The sequence below is a fragment of the Boleophthalmus pectinirostris genome, unplaced genomic scaffold (genome assembly GCF_026225935.1).
Source record: "Boleophthalmus pectinirostris isolate CB_2022bp ecotype Guang Dong unplaced genomic scaffold, ASM2622593v1 HiC_scaffold_22, whole genome shotgun sequence".
Classification (NCBI taxonomy): Eukaryota; Metazoa; Chordata; class Actinopteri; order Gobiiformes; family Gobiidae; genus Boleophthalmus; species Boleophthalmus pectinirostris.
The window spans coordinates 39,148,302-39,167,367 of record NW_026571190.1 but is presented as its reverse complement, the minus strand read 5'-3'; the positions used below and the strand labels follow the sequence as shown (position 1 = coordinate 39,167,367).

Genomic DNA, 19,066 nt, shown 5'->3' with positions numbered 1-19,066 from the left:
CACCTGCCCGCACGCGCATTCCTCCGTCTGTCATTCCCGAAGAGTTATCCCCGCTCCGAGACCGTCCGGGCTGGGAAAACAGGCCGGGATCACACACACACACACACACACACACACACACACACACACACACACACACACACACACACACTCGCTCCTCTATATTCAGCCGGGCATTGGTTTATTTATGAGGCCGCGGCGAGTGGATTTAGTGGCAGATCAATCAAAGACGGGCCGGTGGTGTTTGAGGGTGTCACCGTCTGAATGGAGTCGTAAAGCACTTTTTAGTCCCGTAATGAAACGCTGGTGAAAAACAGCCCAAAAGGGTAAAGTGGTTTGCCCGACTTTAACTTCAGCTACAGTAGCCGGAATAACTCACGTCTGTTTGCTTCACTCGGGGCTCGAATCGAACTCCTGCCCCAAAACAAAACTCAAAACAAAACAAAACAAATACCGAGATGTTTTAAAAGTCTGAAACTGCGACTTTATTCAGAACGCACTTTTAAAACAACACTGAACCAGGACTGAACCAGGACTAAACCAGGACTAAACCAGGACTGAACCGAGGTCTAAACCAGGACTGAACCAGGACTAAACAGGTCTAAAACCAGGACTAAACCAGGACTGAACCAGGACTAAACCAGGACTGAACCAGGTCTAAACCAGGACTGAACCGAGGTCTAAACCAGGACTGAACCAGGTCTAAACCAGGACTGAACCAGGTCTGAACCAGGTCTAAACCAGGTCTAAACCAGGACTGAACTAGGACTGAACCAGGTCTAAACCAGGACTGAACCGAGGTCTAAACCAGGACTGAACCAGGGACTAAACCAGGACTGAGGACTAAACCAGGACTAAACCAGGACTAAACCAGGACTGAACCAGGTCTAAACCAGGACTGAACGAGGTGGACTAAACCAGGACTAAACCCAGGACTAAACCAGGACTGAACCAGGTCTAAACCAGGACTAAACCAGGGACTAAACCAGGACTGAACCAGGTCTAAACCAGGACTGAACCAGGACTAAACCAGGACTGAACCAGGTCTAAACCAGGACTGAAGCAGGACTGAACCAGGTCTAAACTAGGTCTAAAACCAGGTCTAAAACCAGGTCTAAAACCAGGTCTAAAACCAGGTCTAAACCAGGTCTAAACCAGGTCTAAACCAGGACTGAACCAGGTCTAAACCAGGTCTAAACCAGGACTGAACCAGGTCTAAACCAGGACTGAACCAGGTCTAAACCAGGACTGAACCAGGACTAAACCAGGTCTAAACCAGGTCTAAACCAGGTCTAAACCAGGACTGAACCAGGTCTAAACTAGGTCTAAAACCAGGTCTAAAACCAGGTCTAAAACTAGGTCTAAAACCAGGTCTAAAACCAGGTTTAAAACCAGGTTAAAACCAGGTTTAAACCCAGGTCTAAAACCAGGTCTAAAACCAGGTCTAACCCAGATCTAAACCAGGTCTAAAACCAGGTCTAAAACCAGGTCTAAACCAGGTTTAAACCAGGTCTAAAACCAGGTCTAAACCAGGTCTAAACCAGGTCTAAAACCAGGTCTAAAACCAGGTCTAAACCAGGTCTAAACCAGGTCTAAACCAGGTCTAAACCAGGTCTAAACCAGGTCTAAACCAGGTCTAAAACCAGGTCTAAACCAGGTCTAAACCAGGTCTAAACCAGGTCTAAAACTAGGTCTAAAACCAGGTCTAAACCAGGTCTAAAACCAGGTTTAAACCAGGTCTAAACCAGGTCTAAAACTAGGTCTAAAACTAGGTCTAAACCAGGTCTAAACCACGTCTAAACCAGGTTTAAACCAGGTCTAAAACTAGGTCTAAACCAGGTCTAAACCAGGTCTTAAACAGGTCTAAAACAGGATTTCTCTTTGCTTGTTGGTGATGATATTTGTGGGGTCATGTCCGTACATTTTTCCGTGGAGTTTTGTCAGTAGAGTCTCGCTCCGTTCGGGAGGTGCACTTGTGCTGATAGTCGCTCTTTTTCTGCGGTGACTCATTTAACTGAAGATGAAGCTGAGTAAGAAAAGTTTTGAAAGTTTTGAACAGTGTGGTGCTGTGTCTTCACTCACGCCTGCCAAGAAAACATCTTCAGGTGCGGTCCTGTCCTGCCACTTTAGGCTCCTGGCTTCACTAAAGAATACATTTATATTTTTGTTTATTAAAGTAAAATGTCAAATCTTAGTAGGGACTAGTTTGTCTTCCCCAGATATTGGTTGTGACATGTTCAGAGCTGCAGGGACCCTCCCCGTGCGCCGCCGCGTCCAAATAGTAAATTGTAAATAGATAAGAAAGACGTATTGTGCTCGGAGTCCATCACACACTCTGTAAACACACCTCCTGTCTGCCCCCGTCACACATAAATCCACTACACACATGTGAATGAGGACGGTGCATTATTTTATTGCACTAAGACCTCGGTGTAATGTATAGACTTGTGTCGCATTTGTGTGTGCGCGTATGTGTTTGTGTGTGTGTATATGTCTCTGTGTGTGTATAGAGTAAAATGTGTATGTATGTGTATGTGTGCGTGTTTATAGTTTATATATGTGTGAATGTGTGTGTATATACATGTGTATAGTGTATATATGTATATGTGTGTGTATATATATTACAGTAGTTTATATGTGTATATGTGTGTGTAGTTTATATAGATATGTGTGTATATTGTACATATGTGTGTGTATATTGTGTGTATAGTGTATATATGTGTGTGTGTGCATATTGTTTGTGTGTATACAATAGTTTATATGTGTATGTGTGTGTAGTTTATATAGATGTATGTTTGTGTATTGTGCATGTATTGTGTGTATATATGTTTATGTGTGTGTATATAGTGTATGTGTGTGTATATTGTGTGCATATATGTGTGTGTATACTGTGTTTATAGATTATGTCTACGTGTGTGTATAGTTTATAGATATGTGTGTGTGTATATTGTACATACATATATGTGTGTATATTGTGTGTATAGTGTATATATGTGTATGTGTTTGTCTATAGTTTGTGTGTGTGTATACAGTAGTTTATATGTGTAAATATACGTGTGTGTAGTTTATATAAATGTGTGTATCTTTTGTACATGTATTGTGTTTATATATATGTTTATGTGTGTATATAGTGAATATGTATGTGTGTATTGTGTGCATATGTGTGTGTATATTGTGTTTATAGATTATATATGTGTATGTGTGTGTGTATTGTTTGTATATATGTGTGTGTGTATATTGTTTGTATATGTGTGTGTAGTTAACATAGATGTGTGTGTGTATATTGTATAATGTATATATATGTGTGTGTGTATATAGTGTGTATAGATGATATATGTATATGTGTGTGTATATATTGTACATATGTGTGTGTGTATATTGTGCGTATATGTGTATATTGTTTGTGTATATGTGTGTGTGTATATTGTGTGTGTATATTGTGTGTATGTGTGTGTATATTGTGCGTATGTGCGTATTGTTTGTATATGTGTTTGTATATTCTTTGTATATGTGTGTGTGTGTGTGTAGTTAACGTAGATATGTGTGTGTATGTTGTATAGTGTATATATGTGTATGTGTGTGTATATTGTACATATGTGTGTGTATATTGTTTGTATATATGTGTGTGTATAGTTTACATAGATGTGTGTATGTGTGTCTGTATATTATGCATATATGTGTGTGTATGTTGTATAGTGTATATATGTGTATGTGTGTGTGTATATAGTGTGCATATGAGTCTGTGTGTTGTGTGTGTTGTGTTTGTGTGTAACAGCCTAATAAACTGTATCTCTTCTTCTTCTTCTTCTTGTGTTTTGGTGCAGTGGTCCAGGATCCAGGCGGCGCGACTCTGCCATCTGTCCCCCCTCTGTCCCCTGTGACCCAGAACACCACCCCCAGTATGAGGTGATCCATCTTGTCTCCTCTCCACACACACACACACACACACACACACACACACACACCATCAGCTGCTCCTAATACACACACGGACACACAAAATACACACACACTTTCATATGCAAACACACACGTTGTTGGCAGAAGTGCGCGTCACGTTATAACATTGTTCCCTCATCAGAAACCCGTCTGAAGAGGTTTTAAATGTCATCCAATCATGTTTGAGTAATTTAGCGATCTCTCCCAGGCCCTATTCAGACCCTCCTTACAGTTAGCTATAGATTCTGTACGAGGCTCCGCCCACAAGCCAACGTCACTCATGCTCCCACATGACAATTCTTCATAAATATACAAAAAACTTCAATTAAACTTAAAATTATTGACGTATCTGCATCAATTCAGAACCATATTATTGTGAGACAAATGTATCTCAACAATACATTTTTCCCACATGACCAGTCAAAAAGTTGGACGCACTCTCTCATTCAATGTTTTTTTTTTTTTTTTTTTAACTAGTTTCTACATTTTAGTTACACACAGAAGACGTCAAATGTATGAAGAGATATTGGATTATTTAGTAAAGAAATGTTATCTAAAAGTTATATAACTCTTATTACAGAAGCGGCAGGTCATTTGGGCTCTATTTTCAAATTTTTATTTTATTTTTTATTTTTTTTGCACCAACTTAAAAAAAATGCAAAAAAAATTCTAAAAAAAAAAAAAAAAGTCTTTTATTTATTTATTTATTCATTTTTCAGTTTGCACCAGCAACTCTTTTTTTTTTCACTGTTGATGTGACTGAAAAAAAAAAAACACAAGAGAAAAAAAAAAAATTGTTGCTTGTGCAAAATGAAAAAATAAATAAATAAAAAGATTTTTATTTTTTGAGCTGGTGCAAAAAAACAACAAAAAACTAACCAAAAAACACACAAAAATAGAGCCCAAATGACCTGTTTTTTTTTTTTGTTTTTTTCTTTTTACTCTTGCCTCTCAGGGCTTCTGTAATATATATATAATTATTTATTTATTTATTTAAATTTGTTGTTTGTTTTTCACCGCAGCATTTCAGAGCGTCTGGAGCACGCGTTGGAGAAAGCCGCTCCGTTGCTCAGGGAAATCTTCGTGGACTTCGCTCCGTTCTTGTCCAGGACTTTACTGGGAAGTCACGGACAGGAGCTGCTCATCGAGGGAACGAGTGAGTATCACAACAAACTACCGCGGAATATTAAGAGAAAGAAATTAAACTTGTGGAGGACAAAAAACAAGAACGCATCAGGGGTCTTTAAAGTTTTCTACCATGTTTATAATGTTCAGTCATCAAAAACAGAGAATATCTAATAATAAAACTATAATAAGTTATAGTTTTTCCACAAATCAATAAGAAAAAGTTGAATAAAAGTAAAAAAAAAATAGGTTGAAAATGACAGGAAGTTTAGATTTATAACATATTGAAGACGTCACACTGGGAGAATTCTGCCCAAAGTTCGACACAATTTACACAAGAAACTCATTTTTCTGATACTTTAAACATGATTTCAAACTAAATAAAGGTGTTTTTTTAAATATTTCTATTTGTTAAATGATCATTTCTGTGCACATCAGAGAAGTTTTGGCCCAGTTTATGACAATTACATTACAATTACAGGATTCTTTAGTGTCATGTGAAGATTTGCAAACACGTAGTAAATTATAAAAGCTTAAAAATGTTTTCATAATCTTAAATATAATGAGTTTTAAGTGTGATTTAATCTTCAGTTAAATCATTATTAAATGTTTGTATCATACAGATTATGAAAACGGCTCCGTCTTAATGAAAAGTTCACACTTGTAAATCCAGGGCACAGTTTGTATTCTCCTCATTCTCTTTCTCTTTCTCTCTTTCTCTCTCCTCCTGTCTTCATTTGAATGTGATACATGAGGGGGGGGGGTTAATCCGACGTTCTGTTGAGGGGAGAGCTTCCAGGGGCCCGGGGTCAAAGGTCGGGGCACTAATAGCAGTGTTTGGGATGTCTGCTGCCACAAAACAAAATGGAAAGTTGATTGATAGCTGCAGGGGGCCCCGAAGAGGAGAAGAGAGGAGAGAGGGAAAGGGGGAGAGGAGGGGAGAAGGAAGAGAGGGAGGAGAGGAGGAAAGAGGAGAGGGGGAAGAGAGTGAGGAGAGGAGTGACTGGAGTAGTAGAGAGGAGGAGAGGTGAGGGGATTAGAGAAGCGGTGAAGGGAGGACAGGGGAGAAGAGGAGAAAAGACGGAAGGAGAAGACAGAGGAAGAGGAGAGGAGAGTGTAGGGGGAGAGGAGAGAAGGTGTGAAGAGAGGAGATAGGGAGAGGGGAGGAGAGGAAGAGAGGGGAGAAGAGGAGAAAAAAAGAGAGGGGAGGAGAGATTGGAGGAGAGGAGAAGAGAAGAGAGGAGGAGAGGAGAGTGAGGAAGAGAGGAGAGGAAGAGAGGGGAGAAGAGGAGAAAAAGAGAGGGAGGAGAGATTGGAGGAGAGGAGAAGAGAAGAGAAGAGGGAGAGGAGAGTGAGGAAGAGAGGAGAGGAAGAGAGGGGAGAAGAGGAGAAAAAAAGAGGGGAGGAGAGATTGGAGGAGAGGAGAAGAGAAGAGAGGAGGAGAGGAGAGTGAGGAAGAGAGGAGAGGAAGAGAGGGGAGGAGATCAGAAAATAAGAGAGACTGGAGTAGAGAAGGGAGGAGGGGAGGAGAGATTGGAGTAAAGAAAAGAGGAGGAGAGGATTGTGAGGGGGGAGGAGGAGGGGAGGGGAGAAGGGTGAGAGGAGGAGAGGGTTGTGGGGGGGGAAGAGAAGAGGAGAGGAGGAGATAAGAGAAGAGAGGACAGGGATGAAGAGAGGGAAGGAGAAGAGAAGAGAGGAGGAGGAAAGAAGAGAAGAGGAGAGGGAGGGAGAGAGGAGAGGAGGAGAGAGAAGAGAGGAGGAGAGGAGAGAGGAGGTGAAGAGGAGGAGAGTTTGTGTGACTTTGCAGCTGGTGTCATCCACATTCCCTGGGTTGTGATTCTAACCTTAGGCACTGCTCTGTCTGGGGCTTAATTAGACTTTAATCTTTTTCATTTTAACGCGACATTTGAGCACTTGAACTGACATGTCGGCTTTAAACACGACGCGAGCAGCGATCGGTCGATTTCCGAGTTCAATATTAGAACAAAATAGTGAAATAAAAACCCCAGGATCACGTAAATCACGCGGGTTAATAAGAAGAAATTACGACGACACTTTTTCAGTAGAAACCGAACTGGACCCAGAGTCAACGGAGCCAGAAGTGCACCCATGCTCACTTCCTAAAAGGGTTATGTCCATTTATAAACACTTCTATGGTCTAATGGGGGCTGCGGCGACCCCTCCTTCTGTGTGTGTCCGGACCCTGGCCCCTCCCTCTGTGTGTGTGTGTGTGTCCGGACCCTGGCCCCTCCCTCTGTGTGTGTGTGTCGGACCCTGGCCCCTCCCTCTGTGTGTGTGTGTGTGTGTGTGTGTCCGGACCCTAGCCCTCCTCTGTGTGTGTGTGTGTGTGTGTGTGTGTGTCCCTGGTCCCCTGGCCCCTCTCCCTCTGTGTGTGTGTGTGTGTGTGTGTGTCCGGTCCCTGGCCCCTCCCTCTGTGTGTGTGTGTGTCCGGACCCTGGCCCCTCCCTCTCTGTGTGTGTGTGTCCGGACCCTGGCCCCTCCCTCTGTGTGTGTGTGTGTGTGTGTGTGTGTCCGGACCCTGGCCCCTCCCTCTGTGTGTGTGTGTGTCCGGACCCTGGCCCCTCCCTCTGTGTGTGTGTGTGTGTGTGCCGGACCCTGGCCCCTCCCTCTGTGTGTGTGTGTGTGTGTGTCCGGACCCTGGCCCCTCCCTCTGTGTGTGTGTGTGTGTGTCCGGACCCTGGCCCCTCCCTGTGTGTGTGTGTGTCCCCCTGGCCCCTCCCTCGTGTGTGTGTGTGTGTGTCCGGCCCCTGGCCCCTGCCCTCCAGATTCCAGATCAATGGACATATGTTGGCCCAGTAAAGTCTGTAATACAAGGCCCAAATCTGGATTAGTTTACAGTAACATCATGTCCACTCATTAGAAACATCAATACTATCTGCACACTACAGATGGTGCAAGGTCACATCATCCCCCGGGTTTAAAGAGCAAAGGGTTCAGTCCAGGGAGATTTAAAAGTATAACTATAGTTTAAAATCACTGTAAAGATTTTAAATTCTAGTTTAAGATTAAAGACGTGGACTTTATATGTACTTTATATTTGATGTAGAGCCCTGCACGAGACCCGACGCAACACAGTACGGCGCGGGACACGTTTTTAGTTGTAGTAGTAGTTTATTCGGTCATTTTGCAGCTCTACAAAACAAAACAAAACATAGACTACAATCCCATAGATCATGACCAAAAGGGTTTAGGCTGAATTAAAAAGTACTTATAACAGGCGGGATTAGTCCTGGCAAACGTACAAATAGCATACAAATGATTCATGTTCGTCTGTCATGCATCATTTGCGTTGGATGTTTTATTTGGCGTTAATAAAAATGTTTTAAGCAGACTGAACTTGCGGATGTGGTCAAATCTCGCTCACATTTAGATAATTTCTTTCCGCTTCTCAGTGTTTGACAAAGTTTAAGAAAGCGAACGGGATTTGCGGGCGGAAACGGGACAAAATATCATAGATATGGGTGAGAACGGGACAAAATATCGTAGATGCGGGCGAGAACGGTACAAATATCATAGATGTGGGCGAGAACGGTACAAATATCGTAGATTCGGGCGGGAACGGGACAAAATATCGCAGATGCGGGCGGGAACGGTACAAATATCGTAGATTCGGGCGGGAACGGGACAAAATATCATAGATGTGGGCGGAAGGACAAATATTGTAGATGCGGGGCGGGAACGGGACAAAATATCGTAGATGTGGGCAGGAACGGGACACAAATATTGTAGATTCGGGCGGGAACGGGACAAAATATCGTAGTAAATGCGGGCGGGAACGGGACAAAATATCGTAGATGTGGGCGAGAACGGTACAAATATTGTAGATTCGGGCGGGAACGGGACAAAATATCGTAGATGCGGACGGGAATGAGACAAAATATCACAGATGCGGGCGGGAACGGGACGAAAATATCGTAGATGCGGGCGGGAACGGGACAAAATATCGTAGATGCGGGCGGGAACGGGACAAAATATCATAGATGCGGGCGGAACGGGACGAAATATCGTAGATGCGGGCGGGAACGGGACAAAATATCATAGATGCGGGCGGGAACGGGACGAAATATCATAGATGCGGGCGGGAACGGGACAAATATCATTGTCATAAGTGGTTGATGTGATTTTTCTTTGTTGGTAATTTTGGCAGTTTTGTTTGTGTTGCTTCCAACGTTGATGTGAGCCTAATTCAATTCAAATTTTAGAGTTGTTAAATTAAATATAACATGGTGAAAGTTTCACCGTTGTAAATCTGGAACAGTGTGGGGGTTTGGCACTCATGATTTTCATTTTTATATTATGTGAAAACTTGATCATTTTAATTTAATTCATGTAAAAATGTTATATTCACAGGATTTGTATATCTCATTATTACTTACATTGTAAAAATATGATATCTGTGTAGTGTTTCTTGATACTTCTGTTCTTTTTGTGCATTTGTCTTTGCAGTTTCTGTCCTTGAGATGGAAACTAACACCTCCATGTTTTTAAATGTCTTTACACTAAAATGTTGTTCACCCTCCTGTTGTTCTCTTGTTGTTCCAGGTCTGGCGTGTATGAAGTCCAGCAGCTCTGTGGTGGAGCTGGTCATGCTCCTGTGCTCTCAGGTGAGTGTGGCCTCTTTATTTCGTCTCCTACACAAAAACTTTCGTCGTCTTTGTGAAAGTGTGTCCTAAAGTTTGGACACGCTTTCATTCATTCTTTGTTTCCATGATTATTTACACTGTAGATTCTCACTGAAGACGTCAAAACTCTGAATGGCACATGTGGAAAGTTGTAAACAAACACACAGCAAAAAGTGGAGGGTTAAAATTGACTCACAGAATCAACTTTAACATTTTCTCAGGGTTTATATGAGTCCAATCTATTGTAGAGTTAATTTAACATTTTTGGACATGTTAATTAAGTAACACTGGACCAAAGTTCCTGTTTAACACCAAACTCAAGAGTTATATTAATGTTTTAAGAGTAAACAGATAACTCTTTGCAGAGTTATTCTGATTTAGCAAAACAACACACAGAGGTGTTTTATTTTTACACTTTATTTTAGTCAGTTTAAGATGAAATTCTGTACAAAACTTCTTCCAACTGGTCTGGAGTTTGAAGTGGTGGGAGGAGCCAAATTAACACGAAGGGAAGTTAAATTAACTTCAACCACATCAACTCTGGCAAATATCCCCAACTCGAATCCCCGATTTAACTTTCAGATCGTTAAAATAATACTTATTGTGTTAAAAAACAGAAATGTATATTAAAATGTAAATGTAAAGAAATGTTTAATTTTTTGATCTGTGAAAGGAGCAGGGCTTATAAGATTTATCTTCTACCTGTTCCTTTTGTTCATGCAGCAAAGACAATGAAAATAATCGTAGAAATATGTATTTATGTTAATTTTCAGATTTTTTGTTGTTGTTCTTTAAGTTGATGCCAACAAAATAATAGCATGAGCAAGAAATAAACAAACAAATAAATAAAACAACTGTGAAATATTTCACCCTGAAAAAAAAAAGGGAAAAAAAACCCTCCAGTTTTTGCTGTGTAAAACTTTAATTTTGGACCCTGAGTTGCACTTTTGTCATTTCCTGACTCTGAGGCACAGTTATGAAGTGAAAACCATTTCAGGAGACTTCATCATCGTGGTTCATTGAGAGAAGGTGAAGGGTTTGTGATGCTGTTGACAAAGGAAAGGGTGGATACTGTGAGGATTTGCCTTAAAAATAATATAGCTCCTTTTGGCCATCCACTGTTCCTAACGTTGGAGGTTTGACATAAACATAAACATAAACATGGGCACTGACACTGACAAAGTCTCCTGCGCTCGCACCCAAAAGACAGAGGAAGATGTAACCATTGCACAAAAAGCTGGACTTCTGGACACGCGAAGGAAGATAGAAGCGCTGTAGCAGAGTCCTGCAACGGGTCGTGTACAGGTAAATAGTTGCTGAAACAGGCGGGTTTTAACGTTCTGGAATTTTACGGGCGGGTATGCGAGCGGGTAATCCCGGGTAGACTTCTGCACCTGTCCTTTCTCCTGCAGTCACCCCCGAGCCCATCCCCGACAGTGAGTCCTAGTTCAGATCTGATTCATACCTCGTTCTGGTTTAGTCCTCCTCTTCAGTTCTGGAATCAGTCCTAGGTTAGTTCTGGGTTAGTCCTGGTTTACCGTATTTTTCGCACTATTAGTCGCTCTGGATTATAAGGCACACTGTCATTAAATGGTCTATCTTTGAACTTTTTTCACAAATAAACCTCGTGGGACTTTAAAGGAAACACAACAGTGTGATGGGTGAGTGGTTTTGTTTGTTTGTTCGTTCACGGTGACTCTGGGCTTTGTTCAGTTGTGGCGTGTAGGGAGGGTGTGTCTGGGACCAACGGATTGTCGGCGTGTTCGCAGTGACTCAGTTGTTCAGTCGTGTCTAGAAGCGGCACATTGCGCTCGCTTTTTCAGTTTGTTCCTCTGTTCTGTTCCTCGTCGGCGTGGAGTGATGAGTGTGTCTGTGGGTGTGTTTCGCTGTGCGGTCGCTGTCTGCTCCGTGTGTGTTTGCGGCTTTGTATTTTACTGAAGTCGTGCTGGGACACCTGAGTGGATTCGTGTATGGGGCGCTCTGGATTGTGGTCGTTTTTTGATGGGGTTAGAGGCTTAAGAGCGCGTCTTAATAGCCCGGAAAATACGGTGGTCTTGGTTCAGTCCGTAGCGTGTGCAGCGCAAAAGTTTGATATAATCTCGGGTTAACGGGCGGGAGCGGGTCTCCAAAAATGGACCCGTGCAGGACTCTGTGCTGTAGGCTCCATTACGGAATAAATGAATCTTCGGTTCGTTACATAAAGAAGGAGGAAAATAACAAAAGGACGACAGCAGCAATAAGTTTTAAGAAGGATGTAAAAAGGGTCAACTATGTGAGAAAAGTGTATAAAGTGTGTCGTGAGGGGTTTTACAGACTTAAAACCGATATAAACATTGTAAAATATAAATTTGAAGTTATTTTTAGAACGTAACCCCCGCAATAAACAAGGGACCACTGTATTTACTATAAAAAAAATTCCATATGGTTATTTAACTTCTTTTTTTTTTTCTTTACTCCTGACCCTGACCCTTTCTTTACTACTAATTAACTCCGTATATCTCGTCACATCAGTAAAAATTACACCGAAAAAGCCGGCGTGTCCAAACTTTTGCCCGATCGCGCACCTGCCCGCTCTTTTTCCAACCACACACATTCATCGCGCTGACCTCCTCGAAACGAAATCGGCGGCAGAGATCGCTCGCACCTTATCTCTGCCCTACACCTCCACGTTTGCCCCCCCCCTCCCCCCTCCTCTTCGTAGAGACGCCATCTTCGCCTGCCTCAGTATCGGTCCGGGGGTCAAGGGTGGGCGACCTGTCCGTGTCACCTCTGACCCCGCCGAGCCTCCCGTGGCCCGGTCAAACTGATGAGGAGGGATAATGCAGATTTGATGGTGCTCTTCATTGATCGCCGCTCCCGCTCTCCGTTGTCTTGCGGGTGTTTTGTTGCCAAGTTTATTTAGCTTCAGCCGGATTCATGAATACTAAATCCGGGGATCATAAGCTGGCGTGGGCGGATCGATGATGGGACGTGTCGATACTTCACTCCGGAACGGCTGATCTGCATTAACGGACGCGCAGAGACACAAAGCTGTTCAAGGAGCCCAGGTTTCTTCAGCACAAACAGACCTGGAGTTGTGTTTGTTTCATTCACACACGTTTAAACACACAAATTCTGCTCTTTTCTCAAACAAAAAACACTCGTGGACATTATTCTAGCAAATATCATGTGACTACGCGTTAATATAGTCCAAAAAAATGAAATAAAATCAAAGTTAAAGTGCCCGTATTATACTATTTTCTGATCTATAATGTACACAGCAAAAAGTGGAGTGTTAAAATTGACTCTCACAGAATCAATTTTTAACATTTTCTCAGGGTTTATATGAGTCCAATCTGTTCTAGAGTTAATTTAACATTTTTGGAAATGTTAATTAAGAAACACTGGACCAAAGTTCTTGTTTAGCACCAAAATCAAGAGTTATATTAACGTTTTGAGAGTGAACTGATAACACTTTGTAGGGTTATCCTGATTTAGCGAAACAACACACAGAGGTGTTTTGTTTTTACACTTTATTTTAGTTAATTTATGGTGAAATTATGTCCAAGTTTGAAGTGGTGGATGGGAGGTTTCAAATTAACACTAAGGGAAGTTAAATTAACACTAGTGGGAGCTGAATTAACACTAAGGAAAGTTGAATTAACATTGGGGAAATCGAATTAACACTAAGGGGAGTTAATCCGTGTATCATTCGTTCATTCGTTTTTCAATATAAAACCAAAAATAAGAAAACAAAAAAACAACAGTTTTCTTCATTATTTGTCTCCAAAACCAAAATAAAAAAACGGATACGATTCGTTTTTTCAGTTTTCGATTTTGTGTTTAAATGAAGAATGGAAAAAACGGATAACGGCCGTTTCCCGTTTACGTGACTTCCGTGACTGCAATGCTGGAATTTTGCACCGCATACGGACTGAATCAGGACTGATCCAGGTCTGAGACCAGAGCGGGACTAGACCGGACGGACGACGGACAGACGGGACAGAGCGGGACCAGAGTGGGACAGACCGGGACCAGAGCGGGACCAGGGTGAACTCCGAGCTTTGACTCTGAGCCTCCGCGGGGTCCGAGCCTCAGCTTCGGAGCGCCGGTCCTGCCGTGGGCTCTGAGCCTCCAGTCTGGTCCCGCTCTGGTCCTGGTCTTGTCTCGGTCTCAGTAGTGCTCTGGTCCCGGTCTGGTCCCGGACCTGGTCCATTTGAACCAAAATCTCTTAGTTCGGTTCGTTTTCGTTGGTGTGAAAGCGTCAGTCGGATGCTTTGCTCCACCTCAGAACCAGCCGCAGTTCTTGAGTGTGGAGGACTGGAGCAGCTCGTCCGGACCTGGACTCCACAGAACATTCTCACTTTCCCCACACGGAACCAGCGCGCAGACGATGACACAAAACCGCTCGGACCGCTGGTCCCGGTCTCAGTCCCGCTCTGGTCCCGCTCTGGACTCTGGTCCGGACCTGGATCAGTCCTGATTCAGTCAGTACGCGATGCAAATGTTCGGCATCGCAGTCACGGAAGTCATGTAAACGGGAAACGGCCGTTATCCGTTTTTTCCATTCTTCATTTAAACACAAAATCGAAAACTGAAAAAACTCATCGTTATCCGTTTTTTTATTTTGGTTTTGGAGACAAATAACGAAGAAAACTGTTGTTTTTTCGTTTTCTTATTTTTGGTTTTATATTGAAAAACGAATGATACACGGATTGGAGTTGAATTAACTCTAGGGGGAGTTGAATTAACAGGGGGAGTTGAATTAAGACCAGGAGAAGTTTAATTCAACCATATCAACTCTGACAAATAACTCCAACTCAAACCCCCATTTAACCTTCAAATAGTTAAAACACATTTTGTGTTAAAAACAACTCTGAAATATTTTACTCTGAAATTTTAACCCTCCAGTTTTTGCTGTGTAGTTTCCTCCTCAAAAACATACGTGGACTTCTGTTTCCCAGGCACAAAACGCTCAGTTCCAACTTGTGATGTCGTGTGGTGATACAGCGAAGTGCTCCACTGTGTTTTTAAAGCTCGTACGCCTTCACTAGAATCATTTGGATAATTCAGACCTGGAATTATCTGGAGGTAAAAGGAGGTGTTAACTTGAAAACCTCCGCTGCTTCATGACATCACAAGGTGGAACAGAGCATTTTGAGCTTAGACAGACGTGTGTGAACCTGCGCGAATGAAACAAAACAAAACTCCAGGTCTGTTTTTGATGAGGAAACAAGATTATAAAATAGTTTAAAGCCAAATAAGTGCAGTAATGAGAGAAAATAGAATGTGTTTACCTTACAGTCTTTACTTTATAAATGGGTTGGTCATTATCACGATTATTTTGGTCAATATTGAAATCACGATAATTATTTTTTTTATTTACCTGATGCATTTATTCAGCGTTTCTCTCTCTCTCTTTCAAAAAAAACAACTTTTTTTAAAAATTGATCATTATTGTTATGTTATTGATAATTTACGCAAAACTTTCAAATTGAAAATAAATGTAGGCTACAAATATGAACCTTAGAGCAGTTTCGCGATAAAACATAAAATTCATAAAATAAACTTTGAAAATACAAATACAAGGTTGGATCTTCGAGAACGAGTCAAGATGAGATTTTGACATTCTTTAGGCTATAATAAATACATTTAGTAATTCAGTTCCCAATTTTAGACTCACCATTTTTGATTTACTTTAATGTTTCTGTCAGTGTAGCTCTGCTTTTTGGGACTACGGGTTCTCACGATCATTTTGAGATCGCGTCAGGAGTATGAGTTGAACGACCGGAATTATTTTTAAGAAGAATTAACGTTTACATGATCGAGGAATAAATTAATTCGTCTTTAAAATCAGAATAAACCACCCACTTACTTTGGAATTAAGTTGAATTCAGAATAATCATTTTCATTAGGAATTAAGTGTTTACAAGGTCTTTTTAAAGCAGAATTAAAGCTCTCATGTAAATTTGGCAACTGAGAAAAACTGCTTTTTTTAATCTCATCTTCTTCTATAATTCATTGTGTAAAAACAGGCCCATTTCAGTCGCTCCGTGATGCACAAAACCAGCCGTTCCAGTGACAAAGAGAGAAGATAAGAATAATAACTCCTCTCCGCTCTGTGTTTGTTTGCATTTTTTCCGCCCCAACCTCTCATAAAAACAGCCCCCTCCAATAATACGAAAACACGTCTGATTAATGCTCCCTCTCACCGCCGCGCTGTGCTTTTTTATCAGTTTTATTTCTCCAAAGAAATCGTGTGTGTCTGCGTTTCTCTCCCCTCCGCTGTCCCCCTAAAACATATTATCCCCATTATTCACTCCACTTCTGCACTAAAAAGGCACTACAGGATGTTTGGAGGGAATCTTAAAGGTGTAACTTTTTGATTAGGGGTTCATCACCTGCTTGTTTCTGTGGATACAAATGAAAAAATGAAATGACGAAACAAAACACAACTCCGGGTTTGTTTTTGATGATGTAAGAACTAGGGCCCGACTGCTATGGATACAGATATATATAAAAGCCGATATATTTAGTGGTGTAAAAATTCACAGGCTCCTCTCAGATCACAAGTCTGCACTAACAAGTGTCCTTTCAATTCTGACTCAAAAAGAGTATAATCCAGCATGTTGACAGCAGCTGCGTCAACATGTCCATGTTACTCACGTGAGTCTGGGGTGTGTACAGGTGGATACTTTTTTATTTAACCAATCGCTGCTATTTGGTCGTGACATATGTAATGAGCCGCTAATGGGGCTTTTCCCAAATCCAGTAAGAAGAAGGACAATAACATCGTTCCCCTTGATAAAATTCACCAAACATTCTGTTTGTTCCGGCTTTAAATCCTCGATCTCAGGAATCGTTGCCAACACAGAATGTCTGGCTCTTCGCTGATTGGCTGGTGCCCAAACTCACACTTCAGGGTTTTTGCAAACCATCTAGTGCAGGGGTGTCAAACATACGGCCCGGGGGCCAGATCCGGCCCTCCAAGACCTTTAATCCGGCCCTCAGCTGATTTTCTACTAAAATATTTAACAATATTTTCATAGAAAATATAATTAAATTTTCTGTGGTGTTTATCACAGCAGCGTCTCCAGCGTCTCTGTACGTGGCCCCTCCCACCAGAGCAGCACAAATGAAGACTTGTCTCTTTCCAAACGCTCTTAAAGGACGATCGTTTTGACTGTTGACCGTGACACCCTCATCAGAAAAATGTCCAACATGAGAAAAGTGGAGCCGAGTGCAGGATTTTACAACAAAAATTTACTTATTCCTATTTACATACAAGTTCATTGTGTTGAAATTGTATTTTTTTTTTAAGTTTCAGGTTGTTCATAATATTATAATATTTTGTAAAAGAAAGAGTTCATCAATTTAAAAAGAATCTGTAATAGATTTGTGTTTCTCTGCACAAATATTTGATCTTATTGTTATTTTTGGGGTTTATATGACATGAGTTTTCTGATCCGGCCCCTTTGGGATCAAAGTCGGTTGGATACGGCCCCCGGACCAAGATGAGTTTGACACCCTGATCTAGTGTATTTCGAGTCCTGAACTAGTCGCTGGAGAGAAATGAAACTGAGTGGAGGCACTAGGTGACACCAGCCTGGCTAATAATAATATAGAGAGTCTAAGTTTTTTAATGAGGTATAATAAACCCATGTGGACTGTCGACCCGTATCGGCAAGATTTAAGCCGATAGTCGATATGTCTCCAAGTGCAGCATTATAACGTGACTTAAAGCTCACAGGAGTCAGTTTGTGTAATATAGAACCTTAAAAAATCTCCATGGAATTCCACACGTCTAAACCAGCAACAGCGACAGTCGTGTAAAAAAACCAAAGCGCGGAACGACACGGGCTAATGTCGCTATCTGTCATAACTGTCAGGCTGTTGTTTAATGCTAATCTAATCAAAGGCAGGATCTCCCGTGATTGCTCCGCGTGTCCGTGCGGCGCTCTCCCCCCCCCCCCCCCACCCCCCCCCACCAGCCCACGCCGTTCCCCCTATTCTTTTACCATCGAAATTCCCCACCCCGGTCCCCACACCTGCACGTAGACATTCATAGTTTTCCAGGGAGGATCGGCCGGCCCCGGTGCTGATTGCTCCAATAAATCATCCAACCAAATTCTCTCACAGCTAATGCAAATGTAATTTTATTGTCGTCGGAGGAGAAGGGAGGGAGGGAGGGCGGCGGTAGAGATACGGGGGGGGGGTGCCCTGAACGCAGCTTTGCACAGGGGAGAAGTGGAGAAGGGACAGACTTTGCTCGGGGCTAGATTACGGTTTATAATTATTTGTGTGTTTGTTCTCCATGTGTGGCTGTGGGACGAGGCCAGGGCCATGATGGATGACTTTATTTGGGGAAGTTCGCTGTGCCCCTCTGGCTCAGGAAACCATCGGATGCCTGACAGGAAGTGGCTCAGTAGCTTTGGCAGCTTAAACGAACACAACCGGGCCAAAACCGAAATGCCCCGGACTGCGAGCGGCGGTGTTTTGTAGCGCACTTCAGAGCTCGCTAATCACTTCATTCTTTTTACTGTTTATCGCGGTTTAATACAATACGCCAGTCCTGAAGAAATAAGCACAAATGGAAAAAAAAAAAAAAAAACGCAAGTGCCAACGCTTGGAACAAACACGGCTTTATTGCAGTTTGATGATTTCATTATGAATTAACTTCATAATTAATTACGTCATTATCTTCATGTTAAAATCCAATAGATCACCACGTTTTGAGGGAAAATGTAAATAGGAAGTTCACATGTGGCTCTTCTGGCTCCTTCTGACTCCCATTAGGATATTGTCGTCCCTTTCTCCGCTCTACGTGATCCTGTTTTTGTTTAGGTTTTTTTTCCAATTTTGTCCTTCCAAAAAAATCCTGTTCATAATATAAAACATTCATTTGAGCGGCGCTGAACACGATGGGCCGTGTCACACTCGCTCAGTCCACTTTTTTATGTGTGTTGTCTGTGGTTGGTGGTCATGGTGGCAAAGATTGGCAGCCTCACTTACGTCAGTCTGCCCCAGGGTAAGTGTGGCTACAGAAGAAGCTTTTACCATGACCGAGTGTGGATGAATAATGCACCAAACTGTAAAGCGATTTTTGAGTTTCTGGAAAAGCGATACAAAATACTGTGAAAGGATTAAACAGCTCGTTTTAGTTGAAGCTAGTCCCTCCTGTCGTTCATTTGTTTCCCCGTTGCTATGGTGATGCTCACAGCGTAGTGATATAGAACAGTGATAAACTGTTGCCGGAACTACTTTTACATATATATACAGTGTTGGGGAGTAACAGATTACATGTACCGAAGTTAGGTAATCAGAGTACAAATTATTCAGTTACAGTTACTGTTTCAATGAGTGGTAATTGGATTACAGTT

General features: G+C 42.1%; 1 protein-coding gene across 1 annotated transcript in view; it reads left to right on the top strand.

The window, feature by feature from the left end:
* Positions 1-19,066, top strand: part of lrba (LPS responsive beige-like anchor protein) — a 702,007-nt gene that overhangs the window by 268,927 nt on the left and 414,014 nt on the right. Inside the window, 3 exon segments of the mRNA XM_055158186.1 lie at positions 3,825-3,906; positions 4,962-5,095; positions 9,628-9,689. Of these exon segments, the coding sequence (XP_055014161.1) occupies positions 3,825-3,906; positions 4,962-5,095; positions 9,628-9,689 (278 nt within the window).